Genomic DNA, 14188 nt, shown 5'->3' with positions numbered 1-14188 from the left:
TCTCTCTGGCCTCAAACGCTGGTGAAGGGCAGGCGTAGAGCTGCCGGTATTACAGAACAGCTGGCTGATAACACTCGCAGGGCAGCGTGGGAGACCTGCGCTGTCGCGATTTGAGCGCCCACAAAGCCACCCGAGAACGTGCATTTCATTTGCTCCCCAGGCAAAGCCCCGCCGCGACCATCCCACTTTCCTCAACTCTTAAGCAGCCCGGCGAGCCCCGTGGCCACGCGCTAATGCCCCGGAAAGCGGGGCCGAAGGGGATCCCTTCCCGCGCTGCCCCTGCTCCTTTCCCTGGCCAGGCAGACAGCGCGGGGGCCCTGGCTCGAAAGCAGCTGCCGTCTCCCCGCGCCGGGGGCACTGGCCGCCCGCGCGACTACACGCGCCCCAGCAGGGCCCCTCTTCAGACTGCGCCTGCTGCCCGGCCACTCCCAGCCTCCTCCCTCACGTGACCCCGGGTCCTGGGGGCGGCGAGCGGTGATTGGCTGCGCGGGGCGCGCGGTGTTTGATGGGAGTGGAGCCGGGCGGCCTGCGGCCCCTTCAGCGGCGGCCGGAGGCGACAGCAGGATGCGCGGGGCGGGCCCGCGGCAGGTACCAGGGGAGGGCGCGGCTCGGGTACCCAGCGCATCCCCGGGCTCCGCGCTGGCCGGAAGGGGGGTCAGGAGCGGGGGCCCTCCGTGGCGCGGTTCTAGTGCTGTCCCAGCCCGGGGGCGCTCGGCGCAGCAGCGGGCGCTTCCGCAGCAGCTGGCTTGACAGGCGGCCCCCCTGCCCGGCGCGCAGGCCTGGCGCCCTGCACCGGGCTGGGCAGCGGGCCTGGCGCTCAGGGGAACTTGTGTCCCGTTTGCCACTGCAGCTCCCAGGGCACGGGGGCTGGCTGGAGCTGGGGCCAGGACGCCGAGAGACCTGCAGGCTTGTTCTCCCTGCGCTCGCACAGCGGACTTGTGCCGTTGCAGGGGGTGGCCACGGGAAAGCCGCCGTGGTTATGTTCCTAGTTCTGTAAAGTGCGGTTCAGCTGGCACTGGTACAGTGTTATGGGAGCACGTCTCATAAGTGATTTGCAGACAAAACTGTGAGCTTTTAACATTAGTTTCCAGGTCAACTTTCTCAGTAAAGGCAGCCCTGGTGTGTTGTGGGTGCTAGTCTGGTTTCATGGGCAACTGTAGAAAACCCGACTAAAATAAGTTGCTTAACCTAAACCATTCCTTAATTCATCCTCAAATTCCGAATCTACTGACTGTTTTGCCAATCGGACTGACTGTGGTTGATGATATTGCACCAGGTATTGTAGATTTGGCTCTGTATGATCCCTAAATTATCTCTTTGAAGTCCAGTTTGATCCTAAATCTGTTTTTTAAATAAAAATTTACAAAATTTAACACCAGCAGATATTTCCAGTAACATTTACAAAACAAATCAAGAGAGAATTTTTAGCAGTTGTTTCCCTACAGAGTTTGTAACTAAAATACTCATGCATGTGATAATCTAATAGAACCTGAATTTGAGGGGAAAACAACATTAAATTCAGGAGTCTGTTTTTATTGCTCAAACTAAAATGCAAAACCAGGCAGCCATAATGGTGAAAAACAGACTTCTGTTTACTAATGTAAGTTGTTTGCAACATAGGTTAAAAAAAACTTTTAAAAAAGTCAACTTTGTAGTCTCCAAGGTCTATCCAGCCTCACACTTGGATTGTTGCACACCTAATTGGGTTTGCTTTCTTGATTGAAACACCTATGATCATATGAGCTGGAAATGCATGTCTAAAATTAGACTCCTAATTCAGTGACCTAATATGTACCTAAGATCCTAATAGAGACACCATATTTGAAAATGTCAACTGTTTTTGTGCAATCTTGACTATTTTTACCCTACAAAAAAGCAGGAATAAATACTAGAATATACCGTGATTCTAATTACAAAGCATGTTGGGGCTCTTTTTTTGTCAAGGATTATGTTTTGTAAGCTAACTGTCTTTAAAAGATTTAATTTGGATTTAGAGAATGGAATCAACTGAATCAAGTTGTCTGATTCTGGATCTGACTTTAAAATTCACTTCCAACTGAAAAAAGTGGGGTTCTTGCAGTGGTGATGAATTGCCCAGAGAAAGTATCAATGATTTATGGGCCAACATGATTTCTGATGAAACCTCAAACAAAACTGTGTATCTGTGTATTTTGAAGGAAAATAATCCTTGGTGTCATCTGGTATAATCTCTTACATGCAGTATTATAAACTCCCAATAGACATTAATCTCTTAGTGTGTTATCTGAATTGAGGTGACTTTAAATCTTGAGAATATTGTACATAAGTATTTCAGGTTGCAAAACTAAATAATGTAAGCTTGACTTTTGAGATTGTGTGTAGTTTACAAATCACTTATTTACCATAGCAGTGTGGAGAAAATTGAAGCTGAAAATAGAGGACTTCATACGATTCATTTTTATACTATTTTTTTTGGAGGGCTGTTGGGAAGTCTGATGTCTTTGCCATTTTTTGCTCAAAGGGTAGGGTTTTATTTAAGTGCTAAAATAGGAGAAAATGCTCATATTACAGTTTTACCTGAAGACAGGAATCTGTATACTTGCAGTTCTTGACACAAGTTTAGTGGACCACCAAATTAAATATGCAGATATTGCTCTAATATTTTCTATTAGTTTTTCCCTACAGTTATTTTATGTGGGTGGGGTTTCGTGCTCAGTAATTGGCTAGTTGATGTCCCTTTTTAAATTAAAAGAATAAAAAAAGTTTAACCTGAAACCTTCCTATCTGTCTAATTCATCCCTTTATTTTTCCTAGCCATTCAGTTTTCACGTAGATTTTCTTAATTCCATAAAACATAAAAAAAGCTAGAGATACTGTCAACATATCTAATCTCTGAATTTAGGCATTGACTATAAAATGTTTCCATGATGTCATTTAAGATAAAAGTTACTTTTGACACTTAAATTACTGCTTTGCTGTATTGGAATAACAAATACTGCATAGGGTAACGTAGTTGCATTTTCAGTAATATGTTTATAGAAGCAGGTACTATCACATTTCACCATTACTCAGAGTGAAAAGAACTCTACTCATGCTGGATAGGCGGAGAGAGAGAGGAAGAAATAAGCTGTAACCTGCTATTGTCCAGGGCATGAGAGGAAAGCAGGTGTAGGCAAGGGAAATTTGTCTTTAATATAAGGGTATTAATGGTCTCTGTGTGAAATGAAATGAACAAGAATTTTGGGTATTATATTTATGGAGGGGGGTGGAGGAAATCTGTCCTGTGGTTTTTGAAAGAGCTGCAAGAAAGACATGAGGGAGAGGGGAGAAAAATGGTACTGGAGGGGCTATCAGGTAATGTACCTCATGTGCAATCCAAAACGATTGGAAATGCTTATCAAATAGAATATATTGCATATGAATAAAGAGCACTAAATGTACTTACATCCCTACCTGTGCATGCCAAATGTCCATTCATTTAAAAATGTCTGTTTTTTCAGAACAATAAATCACAGTTCTAGTTCATATGAATACGTGTCCATACGAAGGATGTTAAGAAGTGGGTAATTGGCTAATCGTGTAGTCGATACAATTTGTATTGACTACATGATTAGTTGATAAGGAGGGGCCACTTGCTACCTGTGGCTCTGCAGTTTAAATGTAGTCGGAGCCAGGGAGGATAGTTCTCTGAAAACTTCCACACAGTGTGCAGTGGCGGTCAAAAAGGCAAATAGGATGCTAGGAATTATTAAGAAAGGGATAGAAAATAAGACACAGAATATCTTACTGCGCCTGTATAAAACTATGGTACGCCCACATCTTGAGTACTGTGTACAGATGTGGAATCCTCACCTCAAAAAGATATTTTGGCCTTGGAAAGGATTCAGAAAAGGGCAACTAAAATGATTAGGGGTTTGGAACGGGTCCCATATGAAGAGAGGTTAAAGTGACTGGGACTCTTCAGTTTAGAAAAGAGGAGACTGAGGGGGGATATGATAGAGGTATATAAAATCATGAGTGGTGTGGACAGGGCGGATAAAGAAAAGTTATTTATTAGTTCCCATAATAGAAGAACTAAAGGACACCAAATGAAGTTAATGGGTAGCAGGTTTAAAACTAATAAAATAAAGTTCTTTTTCACACAGCATGTAGTCAACCTGTGGAACTCCTTGCCAGAGGAGGCTGTGAAGGCTAGGACTATAATAGAGTTTAAAGAGAAGCTAGATAATTTCATGGAGGTTAGATCCATAAAAGGCTATTAGCCAGGGGATAGAAATGGTGTCCTTGGCCTCTGTTTGTCAGAGGCTGGAGAAGGATGGTAGGAGACAAATCGCTTGATCATTGTCTTCGGTCCACCCTCTCTGGGGCACCTGGTGCTGGCCACCTTCAGCAGACAGGCTACTGTGCTAGATGGACCTTTGGTCTGACCCAGTACGGCATTCTTATGTTATGTTAAGAGTGGGGGTATAGTAGGGGTAGTTCCCAGGGCCGGCGCAAGCCGGAACTGAGCAGTCCCAGTTTGCGCTGGCTTCGGGACCGCTGTGGCTGTACATTTAAAATTCAGAGCTGCAACAGGGGTAGCACCTAGGGCCAGCGCGAGCTAGGACTGATCAGTCCCAATTTGTGCCAACTCCGCGACCGCTGTGGCTCTTCCTCTATCCCACTGTGCACCACGGAGACGGTTCTGCGGGCAACTGGCTTTTAAGCTGGCTCCTGCTCTCCCCCCCCCCCATCCCGCCCTTGCGGGAGCAAGTACTCACATGAGTAGCTTAGGCTTATTGGATAGTCAACTACTCGACTTGTCACTTACACCCCTAGTCCATACCCACATTTTGGCAAATAAGTTTCAAAATAGACAAGTAATGCTAAGTTAAGTATATATTATTAAGATTGTATCCTTTTAAAGAATGCAAACTTTCTGGTGAATAATTAGACATGTCGTAGTTTTGAAGCTTTTATATGATTTTGCAACAAAAACAGCATCTTTTTTTAGACGTGTTCAAGAACAAAGTGTCTGCTCAGAATGGTCCAAACATATAATACATATTTGACATACGCAGCCTTGCATGTGACTGCCAAGTGGGTATTATATAAACTTAATGTTTAAAAGTCTTATTGAAAACAAACATGTTACTCTTTCATTGTGGCCTCTATTGTAGTGGTGGCTATCCACAAAAGTACATCAGGAATCCAGAAAGCAATTGTACTTTTCCCTGTCTGCAGTTCCCCCCCCTTTGAAAGTCATTTGGCAGTAGCAAAGTTGACCTGTCCATCTGTTCTTTGACTTAAACTGGCAGTAGTTCAAATACTGATTTGTTTAGCATCTTTAAGGATTGTTTTCAGAATCATAAGACTTTACTGCAGCCTCATAATTCTGGCTTTCATGGGGATTTTTGGTTTTCTTAAATGGTGAAGAGATACTTAGCTATAGCAATAGAAATGTAGCTGTTAGTTTTGATCTGAGGAAGTGGGTCTGGCCCACGAAAGCTCATCACCTAATAATATTTTGTATGAAGAAAAGAATCTGGAATGCATATCCCTGTTATTTTAATTAAATAAAGCAATGTAAATATCTTTCTGGTGATGCTCTTGCCCTAATACAGCATGGCAAGATAATCTTCCAAATATTAATGATTAACTTGTTGAATTAGAGAGAGTTCACCTCCCAGTGTCTTCATAAATATCTGCTTCAATTGCCTTTGGTAAATGAAATTACCAAATAATCATTCATTTTCTGATATAGCTGTAAAACTAACCTGAAAAGTTTTCAATATAAATCACTATTTAAATGTATAGTGTGAACCTTCTAAAAATGAAACCTGCATCTAACCCTAATACATATTCTTCACAATCCAAAGCTAGAACAACTAACAAGAATGCACTTTTAGGTAGAAAACCATGATTGAAACAGATCTTCCTGGCTAGTGATTTAAAACATGATTTAAATCAATTTGATTTTAATCAGTTTGATTGAAATCAAATCCATCTTGGATGTATGTACTATGGTGTTACTTTGTTCTGACAATCTCTTAAACTTTTTGAGAAGAAATATAACTAGATGGAGTTTCTAGATCTCTTATTTGGCCTAAGATATTTAGTAATAGTAATTTAATACTCTAATAAAATGAAGGGATTTCTGTTTCAGTGACAGTGTTACTTCAGTCTCCAGAGTTCAAAAGACTAGATATGACCTTTGTTTTTTAGGTTGGGATTATTACCAGGGATCCTATTTTTCCATGATAAATAAACCAAAATTCTGATAAACATAAAAAATCAATTTTTTCCACAATTAAAACGAAATGCTGAACTTTAGTTTCCCTAACCATAGGTATCTGTTGAACACAATGTTTTATTGATAGACAGTAGAATCTCACTTATCTGAGCCTCCATTATCTGGCTTTCTGTATTTCCTGAACCACAGCTGTCTAAGCCCCAGCCACTGGCAGCCCCAAGTAACTAGTATGATTCTGTTAATATAAAGAGCTGGATAATGGAGGTTTGGTTAAATGGGATTCCTTTTATAATTATAGTTTATATAATCGCCTCTTCACGAATCCATCACCTTGTAGTGGTGGAGAGGCTTGCATGTTCCAATGACACCTGAGAGTGATGTTGCCTGGAGTTACTTACTCCCTTATGGTCACCCATGGCAGAACGGTCAAGGGTCAGGTTCCAGACAAAATGTGATCCAAAAAGTCCTCAATGGCAGAGCAGATGGAGGTTAACTGCACAATGGAGGTGAAACTGTTGTGTAATGTTAGAGCGGCTATGAAGACAGTTGAAGGCTGCAGCAGACAGAGGATCTCCAATCATCGTAGTGTTCGTGCCACTGGATTCAAGCCCTCTATCTATCAGGGACGGCATGGTGACTGTTGTGCACCAGTCTATCTACTTTAAAAGAAATCCTGCATAGGCATCTTCTAGTTTATGGGAAAACAACACCTGCAGAAGTCAAAAGTCTGGTGGTGAGTGGCTATGGGAACAGGACAGAGAGATCCAGAAGTTCCTAGTCACAGACCGACACACAAGTGGTGGCTGTCTGATGCAGTCGTCTTGCTCAAAGACAGGCAAGTCGAGTATCTCGGCAGCTGCACCCATGACTGAGCAGTTCTCTTTAGGACCCACTCTGCTCACCCCACATGGGGAGGAGGCTAGAAAAAGTGCCCTAAAAATAGTCTTGTCTCTTTTCCTCTTGGCTTGAGAGCCGCATCCAGCAGGATCATCATCCCAGCAGTCGCAAATGTAAGAAACTTTTCAATTTTGGCACCTCGAATGTATTTACCTGATGGACAACTCAGACAGTGACCTACCAGAGCGATGTAAAGCTATCACTGATCATGAATTAATTTGGTTTAACATCGATATTGTTGCCTTGTCCAAAGCTAGAAGAGCTGATGAAAGACAGGTGAGGGAGGACAATGAAGGGTACACCTACTTCTGGAAGGGAAAATCTTTACATGAACCTCAATTTGTATGGAGTAGGTTTTACTATAAAGAACAAGCTTGTAAGATATAAAGGAAGATTTCTACTTTCAGCTGTAAACCATTTTATCAGGGACCTCTAAAGAAGATCCATCTTCTGGGGGGATTTCAATGCACATGTTGGACGAGACTCAGACCTGTGGAAAGGAACAATTGGGAAAGAAGGAGTTGGCAAAAGCAATTCAAATGGAATCCTGCTCCTGACCAAGTGTGTTGAACACAAACTTATCACAAACACTCTTTTTCAACAAAAGAAGAAATTCAAAACTTTTTCCACATTCAGAGCACTGGCATCTTCTCATTGTCATAGTTGGTGCTCAGGATTGCAGTCAAGTACTTCTCACAAGAGCAGTGATAAGTGCTGATGACTGCTAGACTGATCGCCTCATTTGATCCACAATGAAAATTAGGATTGCCCCCATATAGAGGCTGCAAAAGAAGCCGGTCACACGCAAACTGAAGATTCAATTTTCGTTTACATCTTACGAGCTTGTTCTTTATTAGCAAAGCCTACTCCATACACTTAAGGTTCAATAAGCTTGATCGCTTCCAAGCAGTCTTAGAAGAAAAGCTTCCATCACAGTTTCTGGAAGAAATTGAGGAACATTGGAACCAGCTGAAAGCAGCAATCATCAATACCTACGAGGAAACCATTGGCTACCATACCAGAAAGCATCAGGACTGGTTTGATGAGAATTGTATGGAAATAGAGCAACTCACCAACAAGAAAAGAATGGCATTTTGTGTTTGGCAGAATGAGACAGAGACAGAGGGTACGTCTAGACTACATGCCTCTGTCACCAGAGGCATGTAGATTAGGCTACCAGACATAGGAAAATGAAGCGGCGATTTAAATAATTGCCGCTTCATTTAAATTTACATGGCTGCCGCGCTGAGCCGACAAACAGCTGATCAGCTGTTTGTCGGCTCAGTGTGATAGTCTGGACGCGTGGGTGGCGACATCAAAGGTATTTGTTGACCACCCAGGTAAACCTCATCCCAGGAGGCATACCTGGGTGATCGACAAATACCTTTGATGTCAACACCCACGTGTCAAGACTATCGCGCTGAGCCGACAAACAGCTGATCAGCTGTTTGTCGGCTCAGCGCGGCATCCATGTAAATTTAAATGAAGCGACGATTATTTAAATTGCCGCTTCATTTTCCTATGTCTGGTAGCCTAATCTACATGCCTCTGGCGACAGAGGCATGTAGTCTAGATGTACCCAGAGACAGACCCACCCACGCTAAGGCAAAGGTGGAAGTCCAATGTAAAACCAGAGAACGCAAGAACTAATGGTGGATTGAGTGCAAGAACTCTAACATTTCATGGACACGCATAATACATGTGGTTTCTTTAGTGCCATAAAGGCTGTTAATGGGCCAGCTTGACATGGTATGAACCTCTTCGCTCTAAGGATGGAACCACACTTCTGAAGGACAATGAAGCCATTAATTTTTGCTGGAAAGGACATCTTGAAGATCATCTTAATCGGAACTCCATGGTTGAAGATGAAATCCCCTAGTGACCTTCTGGGGATGACCTTGGAGACTCTCCCAAATTTGCATGAGGTATACAGTACCATCAAGCAGATAAAGAACAGCAGGGCAGCATGTCCAGATGGGATCGCTGCTGAAATCTTTAAAGATGGCGGACCCGAGTTAATTCAGCAGCTTGGCCTGCTTATCATTAAAATCTGGATAAACGAGGAGATAATCAGTGAAATGAAGGACACTTTGATTGTAACCCTCTTTAAGAAAGGGAATAAAGCGGACTGTGGAAACTCTCATGGTATCTCTTTCCTTGCTGTTGCAAACAGAGTTCTGGTATGGGTCCTTGCAATCCATCTTCTGCCCCTGTCAGAGTGGCTCCCAATCATGTTGCAGACCTGCAGATATGATCTTCATTGCACAGCAGCTGCAAGAAATGTCAGGAGCAAAACTGACCACTGTATATGGCTTTTGTTGATCTAACTAAAGCCTTTACTAAGTGATTCACTGTGCACTTTGGACTGTATTTTCAAAGATTGTATGTCTTTTATGAATATATCAGTGTCCTAAAGTTGCTACATGGCATGAAAGCGACTATTCTGAGTAGCACTGTCTCCCAGAGTGAACCTTTCTAAGTACAAGCAGGAGTGGAAGAGGGCTGTATCATTGCCCCAACCATGCTTGCAGTCTTTATTGCCATCGTTTTCTACCTGGTTGCTGAGAAGCTCCCTGCTGGTGTTGAAATCATGTACAAAATGGATGGAAAGTTGTTCAGATTTAGCAGGCTGAAAGCTAAAAGTAAGGTTTCCACCACCTCTATCCTGGAACTTCAGTATGCTAATGACAATGCAGTTTTTTCCTACTCTGAGGATACGTCTACACTAGCCCCCTAGTTCGAACTAGGGAGGCTAATGAGGGTGACCGAAATTGCTAATGAAGCACGGGATTTAAATATCCCGTGCTTGATTAGCATATTCCCGGCCCGTCTCCATTTTGGAAACTGACTTGCTCGAAGTAACTGCCCACGTCTACACATAGTAGAGAAGCGGGATTCTGAGATTAAACCCCTTAGTTCGAATTAACTGTTACTCGTTGTGGAATGAGGAGTGTGGACGTATCCTGAGAGTGATATTTAAACTATCCTGAGGGTGTTTGCTGTTGCTTACCCAAGTCTTGGTCTTGCCCTCAACATCAAGAGACCTAAGTACTCTGTCAGCCCTCTCCAAATGAGGTACCATATGCTCCATGTATTAAAATCAATGGAGAGGCACTGGAGTACGTTGATCATTTTTTCTACAGTTATCTTTCATCCAAGGCAGATATTGATGGAGAAATCCAACATCGTCTGAGCTGTACCAGTACAGCCTTTTCTCATTTACAGCACAGGGTTTTTGAAGATCACAACCTTCAAAGAGACATCCAACTTCTTGTCTATCAAGCTGTCCTTCTGCCAACACTTGTGTGGGTCTGAAACCTGGACAACCTATAGCCATCACTTGAAAGTCCTTAAGAGGTATCACCAATGCTGCCTCCATAAGATCTTGAAGAACAAATGGGAAGGCAGGTGCACTAACATCAGTGTTCTGGAAGAAGCCACCATTATCGAGACAATGGTCATCCATCAGCAACTTTGCTGGTCTGGTCATAATGTTTGGCTGCCAGATAATCACCTCCCAAAACAGGTCTGTTTTCTCAGCTGAAAGAAGAATACTGTAAGGTGGGAGGGCAATGGAAGAATTATAAGAACTTGTTAAAGTATAAGTTAAAGTGCAACATTGACATTGACACTTGAAAGACACTTACCCAGGATTGGTCAAAATGGAGAGAAGTGCTACACAATGGCTCCCTGCATTTTGAACTTGCCCACTGACAAGCTGAGGAGAAGAGCCACAGGAGGAAGTGGAGACTGGTTTCTAGTCATAGTCAACAGCTTCCTGCTATACCTGGAAACCTCTGTCCTCACTGTAACAGAACTTGTGGTTCAAGGATCGGCCTTATCAGCCATCTGAGGATCCACAAGTCCAATGGAAAATGTTCATACTCAGCAACAAGTGATCACCATCCTATATAAAATACACATACATTTTATGAACACATATACACAAAGGTGTTTTTTTTCCAAAATGGAAAAAAATGAAAAAGCCTCTGTAACCATGCAAAATCTGCATTTTTGCATGGCAAGTGGCATTGTAGGATCCCTTATTATTATAGATAGGAATTTGTAACTTAATTTCCCCCCACTTATTTGTAGGTAAAATTCTAACTGAGGGACTAAAATGGTAATACAATATATAATCTTTTATCTAGCAGTTCTGTCTGAATGGATCTCAGCAAGTTAGTAGCTAAAGATTGTTGGTTTATGTTTGTTGTTCATTGATCTCTGAAGTAATTTTGTGGTGGTTCTGTTTTTCAACTCCATTATGATTTTTACTGATTGGAATCCTTGTCAGTCTGAGCAGACAGCTGGACCTGGAGACTATAGAAATAGTAAAGGGCCATTGCATTGTTACTGGCTGGGTTGTGTATCTTCTGGGCATATAGAGAGGCTAGTCTGATACTTCATAAGACCATTTAGTTCACATGAATTTAAAAAAATCTAAATTGTCAAATTTGTTTACATTTTAAATCTTCAATTGAAATTCCTTTGATTAGTTAAATTATATGGAACTTAAATAGTTTTCTCATTTGCTAAATTATAATTCTTGTGGTGGTTAAATGAAGACAAAGGCTTGGGTCTCTTACTACTAGTTATTTTGTATTTCATTTGTGTATAGATATTTCCAAAGCAAAACCTAAACTTGACCATGACTTTGGTAGGCTAATGAGTAGAATGACTTAACAATATAAAGAGGTTCTAAAACTGGTGGCTTGAATGCAGAACACTGTGGAAAAATTTGATGGCGATAGACACTTGTGTGCAATATTACTTAATTTATATACTAAAATGCAATTGTGAAATGTTTACCTTTAAACATCTTAAAATTTACTTTTGACATATTCTTAAACAGAAATGCTTTACTTCTAGCTGTGAATTCCATCAGAAGATACTTAAAAGCAACCAAACCAACCACAAATTAAAAAATGGGTGGACTTGTTTCCAGATGGAGGGTAAGTCAATCTTGTTACAATGTAAAAATCTTTAAAGATCGTTCAAAAGACTAAAACACTTGTAGTTTGACACATTCTTTTCTAAATAATTTGGTAGGGGTTAGAATATAATTTTGTATTTGTTTATGATACTTTGGTCAAAAAACTGTTCTGAATCTGAAATGTCTAGTATATCATGCATGTGCTGATTGAAAACTAATAACCAAATAAACATTGGTCATGCTGGCCAAGTGGAAAACTGCATAACTGAAGAAGTCCAGGTTCATAATCCACTTTGGGCACATTCTTACTAATGTTCAGGCTATTTCTGTGCCCTTATTTAACTTCTCTGCTTTCCTGCCTTTGGACCTTGTTTTGAATCGATAACTCTTAGAAGTGTGGGGAAGATGGCTGCCATCTCAGGGATTCCTTCAGAAGTCCCTTTCTATATCAAAATAATCACTTATGATTGGATCAGGATGGCTGTAGCAGTACTTAAAGGTTGTGATTTGGCTTCTGTTCTGAACCTTTTAACATGGGCACTAGTGGATAAATCAAGGAGAGTGTCATCTTTTATCTGTCTAGACAATTATATGTATGTACTAATATAAGAGTGCCTGCCAAATGTTTAAAAATAGAAATGTCTTCTTTCCCAGTCTGTGGGAAAACTTGCGTCTTTAGTTTGCTTGGGGTATGGGAGGAATTTATGGCAAAGCAAGGTCAAAGACCTGTGTGAAGTCTGGCCATTCTTGCCTTTTGCAGAAATAAGTTCCATAGTTTAGGTTCTCCTTGATTTTTGTCATGCCAGCTTCTCCTTCGAGTGGTCCCCGTGGGTGCTCCACTCTGGGTGCTGGTGCCTCCTCGCGCCGGCGACCCGAGACTTTTCTAGCCGTTTCTGCCGTACAGGCGCCGTGGCGCCCTCTAGTGTCATTGGAATTGAGGGCGCCTGCGCGCGCATCTCCTCTGTTCCTTCTCTGTTCTCGGCAGCAGACGGAGCCCTCTGTTCTCCTTACTTTTCTCTAAAAATAGTTAAATACCTCGTTTTATTCCCTTAGTTACCTCATCATCCAAGTTCTTTAGCCCTATTCGCCTCCCCTGTCTAGTTATTTAAAAAAAAAAATTCTTGTTGCGGCTTGCCGCTTTTCCCCAGCCCCTCATGCCTGGCTCGCCGGGCTTCAAACGCTGCGAGTCATGTCAGGATGCCATGCCTGCTTCCGACGGACACTCCGCTTGTATTAAGTGCCCTGGGGAGGTGCACCAGACTCAGAAGTGCCTGCACTGCTCCAAATTAACAGCGAGGGTGTGCCAAGACTGAGCCAGTAGACAAGGACTCTCTTATACGAGAAGTCCCTCCGTCCCTCCTCAGAGGACTCACCTACGCTTTCTAGATCACCTCAACTAACTAAGGGTATGGAGAAAAATCAACCCCCTACCCACTCTTCTTCCACGACATCAAAAACTGGTCTCTCTCCAACTCCATCCCTATCCTCGGCACCGTCAGCATTACGGGTTAGCATTGAGGATAGGCCGGGAACCTCCGGCGCGTTGCAGCGTAAGACGCAGGCACCGCACAAAAGAGCTCATTCAGAGCCAAGGCAAAAATCAACGGCACCGACCGCTACGGTGCCTAAGCTGTCCTCGGCACCGACTGTGCCAGGGAGAGAGCGCTCGGCACCGAAGCATGCCAAAATGGCACCGTGCTCTGCACCGAAAAAGGCTCGTGCCGATAATCTACCTTCTAGCGCTCCGGTGCCGGAACAAACCTCGGCACCATCAACCCCCCTCGCTAGCGGCACCGTTACCACCGAAACCGCATTGCCCCACACCATCTCAGAGGCATGAGCGGTACCGATCCCCGGTGTGGAGCCACACCTCCTCGGCACTGCTGTCCCCGGGTTCCTTTATCCACTTGGTGAGATCTCAGCGCTCCTCGGCCGCTTCTCATTCAGTCAGTGACATCGGCACCGAACCAAGGAGCAGGTTCTCATCGCAACACTCTAGCCCGGCACATTGACCTCCATCCTGGCAGCCGGCTGCAGTTCAATATGCATCCCCTCCCCCTCTGCATCCGTGGTATGCACAGCACTACGCTTACCCACCTCCGCCATATGCCACTCAGTGGCAACCCTGGGAGTCGCATCCAAAGAAG

The 14188-nt window shown here is 43.1% G+C and overlaps 1 protein-coding gene across 5 annotated transcripts in view; it reads left to right on the top strand.

Moving 5' to 3' along the window:
- Positions 1-437: 437 nt before the first annotated feature.
- The window catches only part of LNPK (lunapark, ER junction formation factor), a 125262-nt gene continuing 111511 nt past the window's right edge, over positions 438-14188 (top strand). For 2 of the 5 annotated variants that reach the window (XM_075933689.1, XM_075933686.1), the window contains exons 1-2: positions 438-588; positions 11978-12060. In XM_075933689.1, coding sequence (XP_075789804.1) covers positions 12034-12060 — 27 coding nt within the window. In that variant the 5' untranslated portion in view covers positions 438-588; positions 11978-12033. Of the gene's footprint in view, positions 589-645; positions 1277-11977; positions 12061-14188 lie in introns of those variants that run through there. The other 3 variants (XM_075933691.1, XM_075933690.1, XM_075933687.1) reach the window with 3 other exon arrangements.

This window comes from Pelodiscus sinensis, chromosome 7, assembly GCF_049634645.1.
Source record: "Pelodiscus sinensis isolate JC-2024 chromosome 7, ASM4963464v1, whole genome shotgun sequence".
In the NCBI taxonomy this organism is placed as follows: Eukaryota; Metazoa; Chordata; order Testudines; family Trionychidae; genus Pelodiscus; species Pelodiscus sinensis.
Note: the sequence above shows the minus strand (reverse complement) of the source record. Positions and strands in the feature narration are given on the sequence as shown.